This window comes from Ammospiza caudacuta, chromosome 3 (genome assembly GCF_027887145.1).
Source record: "Ammospiza caudacuta isolate bAmmCau1 chromosome 3, bAmmCau1.pri, whole genome shotgun sequence".
NCBI lineage: Eukaryota > Metazoa > Chordata > Aves > Passeriformes > Passerellidae > Ammospiza > Ammospiza caudacuta.
The window spans coordinates 3,519,999-3,536,767 of record NC_080595.1 but is presented as its reverse complement, the minus strand read 5'-3'; the positions used below and the strand labels follow the sequence as shown (position 1 = coordinate 3,536,767).

Sequence of the window (16,769 nt, the reverse complement as noted above, 5' to 3'; positions counted from 1 at the left end):
CCTTTCTCAGGGCTTTTGGCTGCTTTTGTTGCCAGGAAGTTTGCCTTCCTTGTAATGGTTTCCTGTTCTGGTGAGTTCAGGGTGTAGAACTGGCTCACAACTCCATGGGATGGGTAGCAAGGGGAGTGTTAAAGGAAGGTGAGTTCCAGGGGCTAAAGTGACCCCTCTGGAAGTGTGAGAGTCATTCATTCAGGCTACTTTACACTAAAGCAAATGTCACCTATTGCCACTGTCACTGTACTTTAACAGCACTTCTCAAATAATCTTTGTTTATTTCAAATGAAAGTTCCCAGATCTCCAATCTTTTGTATTTTCTTTAAAAAGAGAACTAATTTCTTACCTGCCTTTTTCATGTCTCTCCTTCTTTCTTCTGATCTTCTGAACACGTAAACACCTCTAATAGGTTGAACTTACCGTGAGATGCAAAGTACAAGAACTGTCTGAATGAAAAGCCTTAATCAGTCATGGGTTTGGTAAATGATGTCTCCATGCCATCCATATTGAGTGTCCATTACTGCTGGGCATAGCACATTAACTGACTCATTAGCTACTGCAAACCATATGGACATAGGTTTGGGTGGGTTGCTCTGGTAATATCCTGAGGTGAGCTTGCTAATTATTGTAATTACGTGATCTTAATCATGAGGCCAGCCACACAAAATAGAGTCAGGAGGCTCTGAAATGGGTGTCAGTGCACCCAGCAGTGACTGAGCTGAGCAACACGGCCCCTGGGTGCTGGAGCTGCCTGGATACTGCAGGAAGAAATTTCTCCCAAAGTTCTGAGGACCTGGCAGGGAGCAGCAACAATGGAGCGAGCCCGGCAGGAGCCCGGGATCTGCACAGGGACACAAACAGATCTCCCAGCACAAACTGGGAAGCGCTTCTGAAACTTGATGCCTTCTTGTCAATGCTCTCAATACCGAGATGTTACATCTCTGGAGTAAATTTAGCCATGATATTTTAAGCATCAGTGAGATGGGGAGCAAAGCAGGGGAATTGAATGTGGGAGCGCTAAAATGTCAGTGTTAAATACCACAAAAGCATCACAATGCAGTGGTGAGAGAAGCTACAAGTGCTCACCTACTGTAGGAAATTTAGGGGGCTTTGTGCATGTGACACTGCAAGATTTCATATAATTGACTGCAATCTTTTGTATTCAAGCTTAGGTTTGAGCAAGGAGTAGAAAAAATTAAAATAAATGGAAGATGGACCAGATGTTTAATGTACAGTGGTTTTAGACAAAGACAGAAACAAATACAGCTTCAGGACAGGTTTGCTGTCTTATTAAACACTTAAAACACTGCCTCCCTGACAATCTTTAAATGCAGGCCATGATAAACCAGCACAGATTATTGTTACTCTCCAGAACATATGATAGAAAGACTTTGATACTGGTGGGATTTGTGCATTTTTACTCTTATTATTCATTCACATTTTACTCTTATTATTCATTCACATTTCTCCTACCAGGATTTTTGAATTTGGCAGTAGTGGTAGCTGTACCACCTTGAAGGGAAATCGCTTCCATGATAATTAGGCTTTCCTGAAAAACCCAAACCCCCACATCTGTAGTTGTTATGGTCATTCATCCCCTTTATCACCTCTCCAAACTGCTAATTTGTAGCAACTGTGAAGAGGGCACTCGGCTTTATTTGATCAGCAGAAATGAATAACAGTTTGGGAAGGTTTCCAATTGGTTGATTACAAACAGGGGAAAAGAAAAAGCCCCACCTCCAGTTCAGTCCAACAGGAAAAGAGGATTTCTTAGGCCCACCCACAAAACACGGGCATGTGCTATTTAACAGGGCCAAAGGTGCTAAGCGGATTAGAGCTTGTCTCAGTAAAGTCTTTGGTCTTTATTAATTTTTAAAACTATGTATGTATCAATTTAATTTTGAAGTGTCTGAAAGCAAACCATCAAAGCTTTGCTGGTAACACACACCTTTTTGTGGGCCTGCTGGTTATGGCTGTTTATTAACGTAGATCTGGATTTAAAATAGGAGCTCATTCTTCAGGAACAGCCTGGTATGTGCAGGAACTTTTATTTTAATATTTTCTTTTTAAATATGAGTCATATGACTAGTTTCTATTACATTCCTGTGTGGTTGTCTTTGAATTATTTTAACTTTTCATGACTGATAAAAGCTTGAAAATCTTTAACTTTGTATCTATTCTCTCATTAAAAAAAGAAAAACCCAAACAAAACAAAACAAAAAAAAACCCCAAAAAACAAACAACCACACAAGCCCTCAGGTATTTCTCACAACTTGTAGGATAAATACCTTAAACCCTCTTATACCACACGTTAACATTAAATTGCAGAAGTTGTGATAGAGCTCTAAGTTATTAAAGATGGTTTGCTATTCCTCAGAACTCCATGAATTATTCATACTTAACTTGTTTGGTTTTGTTTTTTTTCCTCTACCTCATCTGACTTCTTTCACTTTCTTATGAAACTTTGTCACTTTCTAGGGAAACTTTGTGGGCAGGGAGAGCCTGGAAGCAGGAAGCCCTTTGATAATGCTTTCATTTCAGTTTAATCATGTGGACAACTTCTTTGCTCCGCTGTTGCAAAGAGGTTTCTCCTTAAACAGAGGTTTGTCCTCTGATTCCCAGGCAACTATTTTGAGGTAATTTTCTTCTGGAAAGATCCTTTACCCAGGTAACACACAACACTGATGATGATGATGATGGTTTCTTTGATGCTGAACTGGCATCTGTAGTTGCTTTTTTAAATGAGCCAAACAAACCCCAACACCACCCTCCTACAGTCTGTTTTGGCAATTGTTGCAAAGGGGAAAACCTCCACAAAATGCTTTATGAAAATTTTTAATTTCCTCCCTTTATGGCTGAGCTTTCTGCTGGTGATTTTTCAGCTGGTCTTTTCAATAATGATAAAACCACAGAGCCTGCAAGACTGATGAAGCCAAAAGAGTTGTTACATAAAGGCTTAATTTACTGATGGCAATGCAGGCTTTGCAGTTGTAATATGTGTTAGTACTTTTAAGTTTACTTGCAAATTATGTGGTTGCTGAAGTTTTGGATTTTGATTGTTCTTTTTAAGAAGACACAGGTCTTTAAAAAAAAAGGCTTAAACTTTTAAGTTTTGTACCCTTTTTTTTCTGGAAAAGGACTAATAGTCGTGGTGTGGTGTTTTCCCCTCAGGTCTGCCTAGGTGGTGTGTACCTGGGTGAAGTGACCCTATCAATAAAGCAAAACTTGCACAAAATGGTGGGTCATGATCAAAGCTATGCCCTGGGATCTTGGGGATTTAAAACTCACCTCACTCACAGTGTCCTTTACTGCAATTTACAAGGGGATGGGCCTGATGGACTCCTGGCTCAGCAGCATCTCTCGTCTGTCCCTGCCTGGAACCAGCCTGAGGTGGCCATCACCTCCTCCACTGAGCTGTTCTGGGTGAGTACGTGTGTTTCTGGGTGGGAACAGTTACCCCTGACCGCTGCCAGGAAGGTCCTGAGGGAAAACCGACGTGGCCTGAGGGAGGCGTGGGACCGCGACAGTTCTGTGACTTCACTGCACCTCCCAAACGCGCCTGGAGAACAGTTCGGCGGTTTTTTTTACTCCAAATCCTGGCAGCTGAGACTTTCTTTTTTTACCTCAGGCAGGAGGCCGTCTGATCTCCTACTTCTCAGTGCACGAAATATTTTTTTTTAAAGTTCCTCCCTCGCGAAGCGCAGCCTCAGAAGCGGGAAAGCGGGAACGCCTGGGGCTGATGGCAGCGGACGCCATCTCCCTCATGATCTCCCTGCTCCATCTCTCTCCTTCTCCGTTCCCTTTAACGTCCCTTCTCCCGGAGCGAGTAGCCGGAACTCCCGGGACACACCGACTTTTCGGTCACCATCTCCCCGCTCCGTGCCCCCGAGGAGAGGCGGTGGCTGTGGCGCCGCCTCAGGGCGGGGCTGAGGGGAGGCGGGAATGGCGCGCGCCCCGCCCCGCCGCGCTGAGGGCCGTGAGGGGGCGGCTGCGGGAGTCCCCGGCCCGGCCGGGGCTGCCCCGGCCCTGCCCTGATCCCCGCCCCGGGTTTCCCCGCCTCGGGTTTCTCGGCGGGAAGACGGCGTCCCGCCAGCCATTCCTCCTCCTCCGGCTGCTGCGGAAGTGCCCGGCTGGGAAGCTTGCGGCCGGCGGCGAGGGGAGGCCGGGGGGGCTCTGTGGAGGTGGGTGAAGGGGAGCGGGCTGAGGGACATCGCACCCCCTCCCTGCTCCGTGCTGGAAGGCAGAGCGCATCGAGGGATGTTGTTACCACCTTCTGGCAGCAATCTTTCAACAAGCTTTCTCTTTCGTTTTCCCCTCCCTCAAGGTACCATGCCGCCCAAAGGTCCCGGCAAAGGCAAGCTGCCAGTCCCGCTCCCTAAAGACATGATCCTGAAAGACACCGAAGGAAAAACCTGGAGGCTGGGCAATCAGATCGGCCAGGGAGGATTTGGCCTGATCTATTTAGGTAAAATACTGCTGATAATTAAGAGCGTGACTTGCAAATTTTTTTGTAACTTCCTGAACTGGAAAAGGCAGTAATTTTTAAAAGCATGGTTTACATGCTTTTGGTGATCCTTGCTCCAAGCGTGGTTTTCTGGGCTGTTGTTCCTGCTCCATTCCTGCAAGTGATGCAGAGTGTTCTCTGTGGCCTGTCCAGCTCGTTTTGCTGGATACTAACACGATTTTCTATGGATCTTGAGTGGGGTAACCCAGGTGCCGCTGTGTCAAAGCACCGCCAGGCGATGCTTTTCAAAGTAAAAGTACTTTTCTTAGGCATGGTTTTGGCCTTCTGTCGCCTCATGCTCTAGCCCGCTTTCAGTTTCTGCTTTTTGGAAGTGTTATTTTCTGGCCAAGAGTAAATTAGTTTTAATGCAGGAAACGAAACAGTAACAATACTTAGCTGGGTGCTGCCTCTGAATTCACATCTTTTCAGCAGAGGTGGAAACAGTGTTCTGTATTTGCCCTGGCCTAGATAAGTTTCTGTGACTCCTTCAGAAGAAGCTGCTGCGTTTCAGTCAGTTTGTGCTCTGTGAGGAGTGAATAGCTCTGAAAGGCAGTTTGTAAAGCATTCTGGGTCACTGCAGAGGGTGTCATGTATGTTGCTGTTGCTAGTCTCTGAAAAATAACAAATCTTGTGTCCAAGGCAGTTATTATGAGCTTGGTTTTTCTTTTTTTACATGGCAGCATATAGAAACTAGTTCACAGTGTCTGTTTGGAGTGAAGTTGAGCTTGTATGGAGCAGTGAGGAATCAACTAGAAGCAGTTTACTGCATTGTCCATGAAGCCTAACATGATCTCTTTGAGTTACAGTAATATTAACTCTACTTGGAATATTGAGGCTTAAAACTTAATAAGCAAGTCACTCCTATACACAATCCAGCTTCCTTTTATGCAGAAATCAGCACACAATACAGTAGCAGTATATCCTAGAGGTTCCTGTGGTGAAGTTTCTGGTTTGGTTTCCTCTGGAATTTTTATGGTTCACACTGTTCCTCACTGTTCTGCAGACAAAGCCAGTGGGAATGACGGAGGTTTCAGGTAATAGAGTTGCCAAAGGGTAGAGCACTTGTTAAAGTATTTTCTTTTTGGTACATCTTACTACCTTGTTATGACCACCTTTGAACCATTAGTTGGTTACATTTGAGAGGTGCTGTGAGCTGGGCACATGAGGAAATGGACCCTAACATGGGCTAAGAAGTAAAGGTGTCTCTGGGACCTTCCATTCCGAGATAAAGGACAGGGAGATGGGAACCTGCAGAAGTGTCCCACAGACAGAGGGCTATGAGGGAGCTGGGGATGCAGTGCAGAGAGCAAGTTTGTAGTGTAGGACCAGTAGTGCTGTGTTCCTGAATCCCTCTGAATGTGGCTCTGTCATTCCCTGCTGCAGCCAAATCCCACTGGACCTTGAGGGTGGCTTAGCACATGGCATTCAGACATTCCAGGCAGATTGGAATTTTCTGCCTGATCACAGAGCCCACCAAGGTGATTTCTTATACTGAGGTGTTTGTTGTAGTTTGGCTCCCACTGAACTGAGGTGGAGAGCAGTCAGTGGATTAGAATGAGAGTCAGGGACTCTTGGTATTACTATTCTGTTTTTTGTAAGTGACAGCATGGCTGAGGAAATGCAGCTGCCACTTTTGTAATGGTATTTGTGTTCATTTAATCCCTTCTTTCAGCAGGAACAGTGAATGCTACCTGCAGCACTGCACTGCACTGAAGGCTCAGTTCCCCTTGTAGCTCATCAATTAAAGAGAAAATGGACATTCATCCCTAAGTATTGACACTGAAGCTTTCTCTTTTTGTTGTCCACCTTTTGATCTCTGATGTGTTTATATTAAAGTTTACCATTCAGCAGCTTCTTGATGCTACAAAATTCAGCTGTCTTTGAGAACCAGGGGAATGAGGTAGATGACAATTTTTTGTGGTTAAGATACAGGTGTTTGAAGACACCTCCTTTGCTCTGTGTTGTTCAGACCTGTTTCAGAACATCCAGAGCAAGGTGTGAGAGGACCACTAACTTTGAGAGAAGGAGCTGTAGAGAGGTGGGGGACAGGAGGTTCAATTGCCTGCCAGGTATGAAGAGCACAGCCCTTTTACTAAAGTAAAGGTTAACTTTGCCAGCTATATCTTTTAATAAGTATTTTTACAGTAGCAGTGTAAAGATTTTGATGTGGTTGTTAGAGCTTAATTTCCCATTAAGGGTATTCCATACTCCATTAATCTATAACAACGTTCTTGAGAAATTTTACAGTATCTCTGCAAAATCTATTTACTAGGGGTGCATTTTGTGGAAGACAGTTCTGTTCACTAAATCCAAGCTGCTGAAAGCCATTTACTGACCCTGAGTCCCAGGATGCAAATGGAGGGCTCCAGAACTTCTAATTGTGGGCATGAAAGTTACCATGATCTTCAGGTTCTGCCCTGCCTCACAAATGCTTTCCCTTGTTCTCTGATTACTCTTACTCTTTCCATTCTGTTCCAAATTGTTGTGTTGCTGGTGCTGCTTTGCTCTCAGGTAGAGCTGTTCCCCCTTTGGTAAGGGGAGCAGAATGAAGAGCACCTGTGGAAGGCTGGGACATTGGTGCTCTCACAACTCTGGTTTGTAGCCCTGTGGAGAGCAGTGGAAAATTAACCAAGAGCTGAGGAGCTTTACATTCTCTCATTTATCTCTCTGATCACAGCCAGTAATTAACACCAATCTTTATATAAATCATTCTCTAGTCCTGCTGCAAGCACTCTATTAATGCACAATTTGGACTGAAAATGTAAATGCAGAAAGGTCACACAATGTTTTGTTAAGGTTCGTCTGTCACGTGGAGCCTGCTGCATCCAGTGCTATCTACTTGCAGGCTTCTTTCTCATGGAAAGGGATGGTTCTGATAAACAAAAATATTTTTTAAAATTTATGTACAAATGTTTGTTAGATGGTGGTTTTTACGACAGCCCTTACCACATTGTAAATGTGTTTTAATTTTATGAAGCTCAGGAAAGTAAGTATTGATAAAGTCAACATTGAATTGTACCCTGCTTGGAGATCAGTGTAGCCAGTGCACTTTCCTTTCCTTTTGAGGTTTTTTTTCTCACATTTTCAAGGAAGAGAGAAAAAATTTCTTCCTGAGCAGTGATTAAATGAGTGAATATTGTCTTTTAATACCAGCAGTACAGGGAGCCCTGCTACTGGAGGAGGTAAGGAAGATGTCTGCTTGGTCCTGTTCTTTTAAGCTGGGGTCATAGTGCAATCTAACTGCAGATATTCTGGGAATCAGGCTGAGGTGGGAAAGAGAGTTTGTTTCTGTTTCAGACTAATTTCCATGGGTAATTTGTATAGTTGTGAGCAAGGGATGTACCTGTGTCAAGGAAGAGAAGCATCGATGGAAGCACACTTGGTCCTGCTGTTCATTCCTTGGTTTGCTTGGGAAGCTGCTTTAGCAATTGCTTCTGGAGAGACAAAGTCCTTCAGCAGTTGCCTAAATTGAAATAATGCAGCAAGTTAATTAAAAATGGAGTAAAATTATACCAAAAGATAAATTCAGCATGGCTTTTATTAGCTCAATGGAAGGACAGATCATAATAGCAAAGCCCTGCAATTAAAAGCACTCGCAGGTAACTCAGGTTAGGGATGGATTTTTCTCAACTTCAAGGTGAGAAATACCTGCAGGTGTGAAAATAAATTTGTTAGTAGACAAACACCACTTCAGGTAGGGTCTTTTTGTCTAGTCACTAATAATAACTATACAAATAGAGAACTGCAAGTGCCCTGTTTGTAGACAGACTAAATCATAAACTCAGTATGATTTTGCTACTCAGAGGCTACTTAGGGCTGCCTGACCTGCACTATCTCAAAAAGAGAAAATATTCCTTACCTTTACTAGTTCTTGCTGGTGAGTGCTTCCTCTGGAATCTTCCCCATTTCTTTTTTTCTTTTGATCCCCTGTAAGCTGACAGTCTTCACTTGGAATGTGTAACTCATTTTTGCACAGTAGTGGAGAGCCTGTTACAAAGCCTGCAGAGGTCATTGCTCTTACACTGCAGTGTTCTGCTACATCATGTGTTGGGATTCTTCTTCCATATGCTGAGTAATCCTGGGAGGTCAGGAGAGCAGTTTTGATGGAATTTATTTATTATTTACCTTCAGTGGGGGATGGAGGAGGAGCTTTGGAGGACAGCTCAGGTACCTGTTGCCTCACAGAGGGCACTCCTTCAGTTGTCTTTGGCACCTGTACCCTGCTGAAACTGGCATTGTGTCTTCTGAGTGGGCACCATGTCAGACCAGCAGATGGGCTGCAGCAGAATCTTGCCAGAAAACAGTTTGTGCATCAAGTTTTAAATATTGGAGGCCTGGGCTCCCATCTGAGAGTGCTGTAAGAGCAGGCCATGCAAAGCTTTTCTGCCTGGGGTTAAAGGATGTGTCATCCCTATTCCAGCTTGAAGTAATTAACTTTGAAAGTCAAACAATTGGCTTCCATTAGTGTGGCATACAAAAACTCTGGTGAGTCAGGATTAAGGTTTCACAGAAACACAAGTAAGAAATGTTGTGAAATTGCTTTACCAGTACTGAATGCTCTTAAATTGGAGGCATTTGGAGTTACCTGCAAAACAGTGGAGCAGTTGAACATTATTTTGTCCCAAAATCAGTTTAGTTAAGTCTTGCAGAAGGTGGGTGTAGTGGAGGGTTATGTATCTGTAATCTGTATAAAACCTCTCTATACACTCAAAGCTAAAGGAATAAGAATCTTGAATAAAACCTGGTCAAAACCCTGCTCAGCAAAGAGTCTGTCCAGGAAAAGATGCTGCATCTATAAAGTAACAGAGAAGCAGAACTTCCTTAGGCTGCAATGAAAGTGGGGTGTAAACACCCTTCAAACATGAAATGTTTCAGTTTTTGGGAGATATTGCAGTGTCAGGGAGGGGGAGGCAATGTGCTTTGTTTGCCTTGGCACCTTCCCTATGTACGAAATAGATGAAGTTGTGTTTAATAGCAAATGCTGGTTTTTATTGTGTGCATTTTGTTTTTAGTAATTCTATTGCTGCAGCTTGTGTCCTTTTTATCATTAGATGCTCTGAGCAACACTCCTTCCCTGCTTTTACCCAGTGAATTTACCCAGTGAATTCTTGGCTTGACTTGAACAGAGTCAGAACTTCTCCAGCTTTCTTTTATAGGTAGCCTGTAACTTCAGAAATGTGATATTTTTGAGATTGGTTTAAATTTCTGCAAAAACTAAGCTGATATATCACTCCTCAGGATTAGCTAATGAATGGGACAAAGCAAAAATAAAATAGTAGCAACTAGAGAACTTCTGAAAATACTTTTATTTGTGTTTCCAAACAAATCCATCCTCAAAATATCCAACAGTGGCAAAGACACCAGCTGTGGACAGGAGCAGGGCTGTTTCTCCAAACTGCCAAATCAACGTTGTTTTCTTTTCCACTGTGTAAACTTTGTCAACAAAAGTGGTTCTGTGAGAGCCATTGAAAATATTTCACCATATTCCAAATGTGACTGCCACAAATTAACTGCTGAAACTACAACAAGCACGTTTGAACTGGCAGAGGGAATTGGCACGTTCCTCTGTCAGGCTGCAATTGTGCTGTGTGCTCGTAGGAAATGGCAGTTCAGCCACAAACACCCTTTTGTTACCATTGCTGGTTAACATTTAGAGAGTGCCATTAATTAAGGATGTGGCACTCAGCACCAGAAAGGATGAAATTCACGGTTAAGGTGGATGATAAGGCCATAACTGCTGTGCTGGGTGCAACTGGGGAATCCTGGGCATGGGTTAATTCCAGTTGAGGTTTTAGTGCAGGCACAGCAGTTGGGAATCATGGCTGGGGTGTGAATCTTACTGCCCTGCTTTATTTCAGAGGGCATTTTAAAGCTGTGTGCCCCACTCTGGTGTGCTGGCTGTGACTGTGGATTGAAGGGGAGGGAGGGAAAGCAGAGCTGTGCCCTTTGCCCTCTGCAAATGTTTTGTGAGACTCCTCTTGGCATGAGCTGAAAGCAGCCCCAGCCTCCGTCACAGCCACATCCTGCACCAGTGCTCCCAGTCATGCAGACAATGGTTTGGGTTGTGTGTGCCTGCAGCAACACCCCCTCCCCAAATGTCAGGGGTTGTGCATCTCTGGTTGGCAAAAGCAGCAGAAGCTGGGAACTTGTGCACTTGTTATGCTATTTTAAGGGCGTTTTTGCAAACATAATCTCACCATATAGTGCTTCTGGTACCCTCTGTGAGTGCTTATCTGCCATCAGGGACCTCCTGCCTATCAGCACTGCTCTCCTGCAGAGTCTCTGCTCACTGTCCTGCAGTCTGCATTTCCTGATTGTAATATTATAAATAGCCATGTGCTACCACACAGAACGAGGCTAGCACATGGCTAATTACGAGTGTACAGTAATTAACTATGAGCTAAACTCGCAGGAGAGTATGTGGTGCTGGTCTATGAGGTATGTAATCAGACTGTTTGTTAAACCTTGGGAGCCTTTCCAGTCTGTTAAATAACTATACATAGTCATGAGACAATTTTTTAAAAACCATTTATGTTTATTTATGGACAAAAAAATAGTCTGTCTTTTTTCTGAGCTGTGACTGGAGTATTGGTTGGCATCTGAATGGGTGGTTAAAGTGGATTAGCAAAAGGTGCACCTACAACTTCTGCTCACCTGTATGGGTGAGACTGTCCCAGCATTGTCTGTGTCAGAGGTTTAGTGCTATTTGTGGGGACTGTAGTGCCTTGTTCCAGGAATGTGCAGTAAAAATACCTTTTTTCCTTTTGTACACTTGAATGGAACTCATTTTGTGGGGCACCTGTTCCAGTGTCCTGTTGAGCTATGACTTTTCTCCCTTTTCACTTTGTAACCGTTGCTGGTTATGTTTGGGTTTATTTTCCTTCGGGATGTGTGACTTTCAGTGTGACTCCAGAAGCATCCAAGCCAGCACAGTGTAAGAACCACGGGGGTGAAGCCCTTTTGCTGGGCTACCTCCTGTTAATTGCTCCTCTTCATTACCCTGACAGCTGTTACTCTGTTCCAGATTACCATGAACGAGGCCTCTTTTATAAAATGTCAAGAAGTCTTCAGGGAAGTTAGATCAGCCTCTTTCAAATACATTTAAATTTGATACTTGCCTACACCTATCAAACCTCTGTTAAGTAACGTGGTATTGAATTACATTTTCTTATCCAGACGTTCTTTTCTGATCTGTGCCAGTGAAATGAGCACATCAAATTCTGTTTGGGTGATGTGATGTTGTTGAATGCAGTGAAAACATACGGGATGTGCTCCTTTTACTAATGTCTTCTATTAACACATATTCTATATGTGGCTGAGAAAAATGAAACACAGAAATGCCTGAGCCTTAATTCCCACTTCAGTACAAAAATATGGTAAGAGCAAAGTGTACCAAAACTTCCCTTCTAGTAGATTTAATGTGTGTTCTGCGTGTGACTGTTACTTGTGTGAGTCTGTGGACAGTTCACACCTTCCAATGCTACTGTTTTAATATTTGAATTTTATTTTAATGTGTTATTAGCACAGCAGCATTCACATGGGGAAGTGTCAGTGGGGAGCCTGTGGGTGTTTGGGGTGTGTACCCTGCCAGATTCATCCAAGATGCTGAATAGAACTGAAGCAAGATTGCAGCTGAAGGAAGCAGTTCATTGTAGAAGTATTTTTATGCCCTGACCATCAAAAACAGTAAGCTTGGATGGTTTGATTAGATCCAAGTTTACTTGATTTTTATTATGTGGTTAAAAGAGCTCAATTTTTGTGTGTGCTTATGGTTGAAGTGTTTCACACCTGGACTGTTGTTGGCATTTGGTCATTATCAGAAGTTTTAAAGGGACACTTATTTCCTAGGAATTGTATTCTTTTTGCCTTTCTTCAGTGATGATTCTAAAAGATGATTTAGTCTCATTAAATTTTAATCCCAATGTAGCTCTATGTAGCCTCAGTAGTATCAGAGAGAGCTGATAGTTCTCTCAGGGTCAGAAGAAAATAGGATTGCATTGTCTGTGCACAGGGGTTCTGTCTCCTGGGCTGTAATTGGCACATGTGGTCAATTATTGTTTTCAAATCTCTACTTGCACTGAGAGGCACAATCCCTCAGCTCCCCTTTAGGCAGGTGGTGGCTGTGCTATCCCCAACTTAGGCCAGTGTCTAAATAATGCCAGAATAGAAATCAAGGTTCTAGGGCCAAATTAATTTGTGATAGAGGAAAGCAGACAATCCTGTCTAGAGGCATAATGTAGGTCAGAACTTTAAAGTGGTGTCTTTGTCACGACAGCAGATTGACAGCAACCCAATACAGTGGTTTTCCAATTGGCTGGAATGGCTTAAACAGGGTCTGTCCTAATGGAATGGCTCATTGTGGTGCCAGTGTGCACTGAGGACATCCTGCTTACTCCTTAATTAACATCCAGGGCACACTTCTGAGAACAGGGCTTCAAATTGCTTCTCGACTTGTTGATTAAAATTTCTCTGTGTGTTGGTTTTGTTTTATATTTCTTTGAACTTGGCAAAGCTCTGACCTTTAAAAGCAGGAATCCAGGCCATCTTTTGGTGTGTATTTTTGGTTGCCTGACTCAGTGTTAGCACATTCTTTATTTGCAATTACATTTTGTTGCATACAGCTTGATCTCAATCTCTTTGTTCCTTTTGCAGCGTCCCCTCAAATTCAGGTTCCTGTAGAAGATGATGCAGTGCATGTCATTAAAGTGGTAACGTGCAGATCTCATTTATAAATTATTAACTTGCATACAGTTCTTTCTCTTGATTATCCACCCTTATTTTCAGCATTTGGTCTTTATTGCATGCTTGTTGCTTTTGGTGCTCTGGGTTTTTTATATCCTTTGCCTGCTTGGGGATATATTTGGCATTTCCATGACACACAGTATTTCCTTGACTTGATTTTTTTCCTTGATTACAACCCTTCAACAGTGTAGTAAGGAAAATTAGACTATGATCTCAAACACGCCTGATCTCAAATATTTCTGAAAATAGTGTCTTAAATAATATCTAAATGAATCTGTGTTGTTTATGAAAATGCATTGCCAAGTAACTTTGCTTTTTAGCTACTTAAATTAAATTTCAGGTGGCATGGAATCTGGGAGATGGGAGATAAAAGGGCTTTCATTCTCTTGTTATTTCCTTTATGCTTCTCTTAAAAAACTGTTGTCTTTCTAAGGCCTTTTATGATACCAACTTTATTTGTTTCTCAACAGGAATATCTTGAAAATGGCCCCTTGTTTTCTGAGCTGAAGTTTTACCAGAGGGCAGCAAAACAAGAGCATAGTAAGTAATGTCTCAGGTAGAGGTAAGGACAAGTCTGGGTTTAACTACTTTCTTAACAACTGTTGCTTTAGAGCTTGAAAGCCAGAACCAGTGCCAGCTCATGCAGTGGCACTTCTGGATTGCTGTAGGTTTTGTTATTTGGGTCTTGGCCTTGTCCTTTCTGGTCAGAGGAGAGAACAGAAGCCAAGCAGCCAGAACAGGGCCACATTTATTGTCTGTACACCAAGGAATGGACTCCAGAGACAGGCCAGCCCTAGGACAGAGAAAACACCCCAAACCTAGAGTTCCCAGCTGCCTTTAACCCAATGTTATGGTCTTCTTGTTATTGCAGTAAGAAAATGGATGAATCTCAAAAAAATAAGATGTTTAGGAATTCCAGTGTTTTGGGGATCAGGCCTGGCTGAGTACAAGGGAAAAAGGTAATGAGATAAATGGTAATTAAGCCTCAGACTGACTGATGACCCATTTTCAAAAGTGGAGATTTAGTCCTTTCAATCTAACTCAAACTTGCAGTCATGTCTTAAAGGATTCCTTCCTTTTCTGCATTTCCTCATAGCTACAGGTTCATGGTCATGGAGAGACTGGGGCAAGACCTCCAAAGAATCTTTGAAGATTGTGGCAGCAGATTTAAGAAGGAGATTGTTCTGCAACTTGGGGCACGGATGGTATGCACAGAGAGAGGAAATTGCTGTGTCTCAAATTTGCTGAGTTCAACTAGAGAATTATCCTGCTAATACAGCTCCTTTAGGTGGCTGCTGAGTTTAGACTTAAATGTGTAAATGCTGTGTATTTTCTTATTTCTCTGGGGTTTTTTAGGGAAAAAGGTATTTAGTGGAAAATCAAGACTCCCATACAGACTGAAATTTGGTCAAATCAATTTTTTTTCTAATGGGTTAAAGCACAGACCATCCACTTCAACCTGTGTGTCTAGACTGGGATGTGTAAGCCAATTCTCATGTTTCAGCATGTATTGATTTTTTTTCAGTGTCTGAAGGGTATTGTATTAGACATCCATATTTGTCAAAGTTCACAATTGCATGCCTGAATGCCAAATTTTCACTGTGTTTGCTGAACACACTGATTATACAGGCCAGGATTTGGCCAGTCTGCAAATACCAGTTTTGTTCTCAGATGGGTGTCACTGGCACATCCCAACAGAAAGTTACATACTTGCTCCTTTGTAATATGATTTTTGTTGTGAAACTGTGAATACTGAATATTTATGTTGTGAAACTATGCTATTGCTGAGCTCAGGTGGATAGAGAGTGGAGTAGAGGCAATGGTCTTAAGTTAGAGATGAGGAACTCTTAGACTGGATGCATCCAAAGCATCTCTTTAACCTAAATTTTTTTTTTTTTTTTAATTGAAGAGCTTTCATAGTCACATAATTGATAAACTTGTAACACTCCAAAAGTCAGGATTGGCTTGTCCTTTGGATGAGTTGCCAAGTGCAAATGTATTTTTTAATAATTAGAGGAGCTGGAGGTGTTGATGCAGGGGGCTGTGACATGAGATGCTGGTCATGTAATAACTGGCAGGATCAAGTGTATGCCAGACCTTTAGAGCTGATGGAATGTGATCTTTCCAAGAGCTTGGTGTTCTCAGCATCTCCTCTGGTGTTTGTAAAGTACTGGTTTCCTTCTGGCTCTGTGATTTAGAAGCTGGTACTCAGGGAGTTCCACAGGGATATCTCAAGCAGAGTATGGCTTGTTTCTGCTTTGCCATCATTAGTCCCAGCAAAATTTGTCAGCTCAGTCTGTGTAGCCCTTGGTTCCTCTGTCTAAATGAGAAATATTTGGGGGCAGAGTGGAGAAGATGATGATGATGTTCTGTCCTCTGTTCTGAACTCTTTCCTAGTTGGATACTTTGGAGTACATACATGAAAATGAGTATGTCCATGGGGACATTAAAGCAGCAAATCTTCTGCTGGGCTACAGCAATCCACACGAGGTGAGCATGTTTACTTAGCTACACTTTTACTGTGTTTATAACCATTGAAAAGTTTTAAGTTTTGCAAATGTTTTGCTTTCCCAATTCACATATTAAAAGGAATTTATGCATGAACATTCACATCCCCTCAGAGCAGATCTGAGAGTGGCTCTGTGGAGCTTGAAGGCTGTGAAAGAAGCAGGACAAAGCTGGGCTTTGTTCCTTCTGTGTTCTGCTGACTGGGATAGTGCTATGGATGAGTAAACTAATGAAGAGGATAAATTGTGGGACCTAATTGCTGCTCTAGGTTATACCAGTAAAGGATTGGATGTGGCCTATTGTACTTTCATTCTGGGAAATTCTAGATTTCTAATATTGCCATGAATTGTTTCCATGCCCTAACTCTCCTGTCCTGCTCACTGTAGTGGATAGAACAGGTAAGTAGGATTAAAGTTGCTGTTCTCTAGCACTCTGAAGCCAGCCTTGAAATGGAAGTGTTTGGGTGAAATGTTTTAAAACAAATCTTTTGGTCCTGTCATATTCCATGTGCTCTTCTGATGTCTTTATTTTCTTCAGGTAATAAAATCTAAGTATGCTTTTTTAATTGGAAAAAAATCATTTAGGAAAAAAAGGACATTTCCAACTTCACTTAAATATAATTAGCTGTAAGCAATACTTCTTTCAATTTTGGTTTCTCTGCTGCTGTGATAAAGAACCAGATCTTGCAAAGCAGCTCACTGCCATTGGAGGTGAACATTTGAGTATATCTGCTCTTTTTAAAAGCTTCAACTTAAATGGCTGAGTCAAATTTAACTTGTCAGCTTTCTGAAAGACATCATTTGAAACACAGCATGGCTGTTTAAGACAACCCTGGTTTATACAGTGGGAGCAGCCAGTGCATAATCACAGTTTATGGTGTTCTGCTGAATCCAGAGGAGAAGGCTCTTTAGAGCCAAATTGATCTGCAACCATTAGCATAACTCAAATGACTTTTCTTTTGTCTTGGCTATTGTATATTTTTATGAGAGCAGAAATGCTGCTGTTTTTTGAAATTGCAATC

The 16,769-nt window shown here is 42.4% G+C and overlaps 1 protein-coding gene across 4 annotated transcripts in view; it reads left to right on the top strand.

Annotated features, from left to right (window-relative positions):
- The first annotated feature begins 1,830 nt into the window (after positions 1-1,830).
- Positions 1,831-16,769, top strand: part of VRK2 (VRK serine/threonine kinase 2) — a 38,765-nt gene continuing 23,826 nt past the window's right edge. For 2 of the 4 annotated variants that reach the window (XM_058800786.1, XM_058800790.1), the window contains exons 1-7: positions 3,972-4,175; positions 4,319-4,459; positions 13,151-13,206; positions 13,711-13,780; positions 14,112-14,199; positions 14,337-14,445; positions 15,638-15,730. In XM_058800786.1, coding sequence (XP_058656769.1) covers positions 4,324-4,459; positions 13,151-13,206; positions 13,711-13,780; positions 14,112-14,199; positions 14,337-14,445; positions 15,638-15,730 — 552 coding nt within the window. In that variant the 5' untranslated portion in view covers positions 3,972-4,175; positions 4,319-4,323. Of the gene's footprint in view, positions 2,026-3,165; positions 3,232-3,316; positions 3,418-3,971; positions 4,176-4,318; positions 4,460-13,150; positions 13,207-13,710; positions 13,781-14,111; positions 14,200-14,336; positions 14,446-15,637; positions 15,731-16,769 lie in introns of those variants that run through there. The other 2 variants (XM_058800787.1, XM_058800789.1) reach the window with 2 other exon arrangements.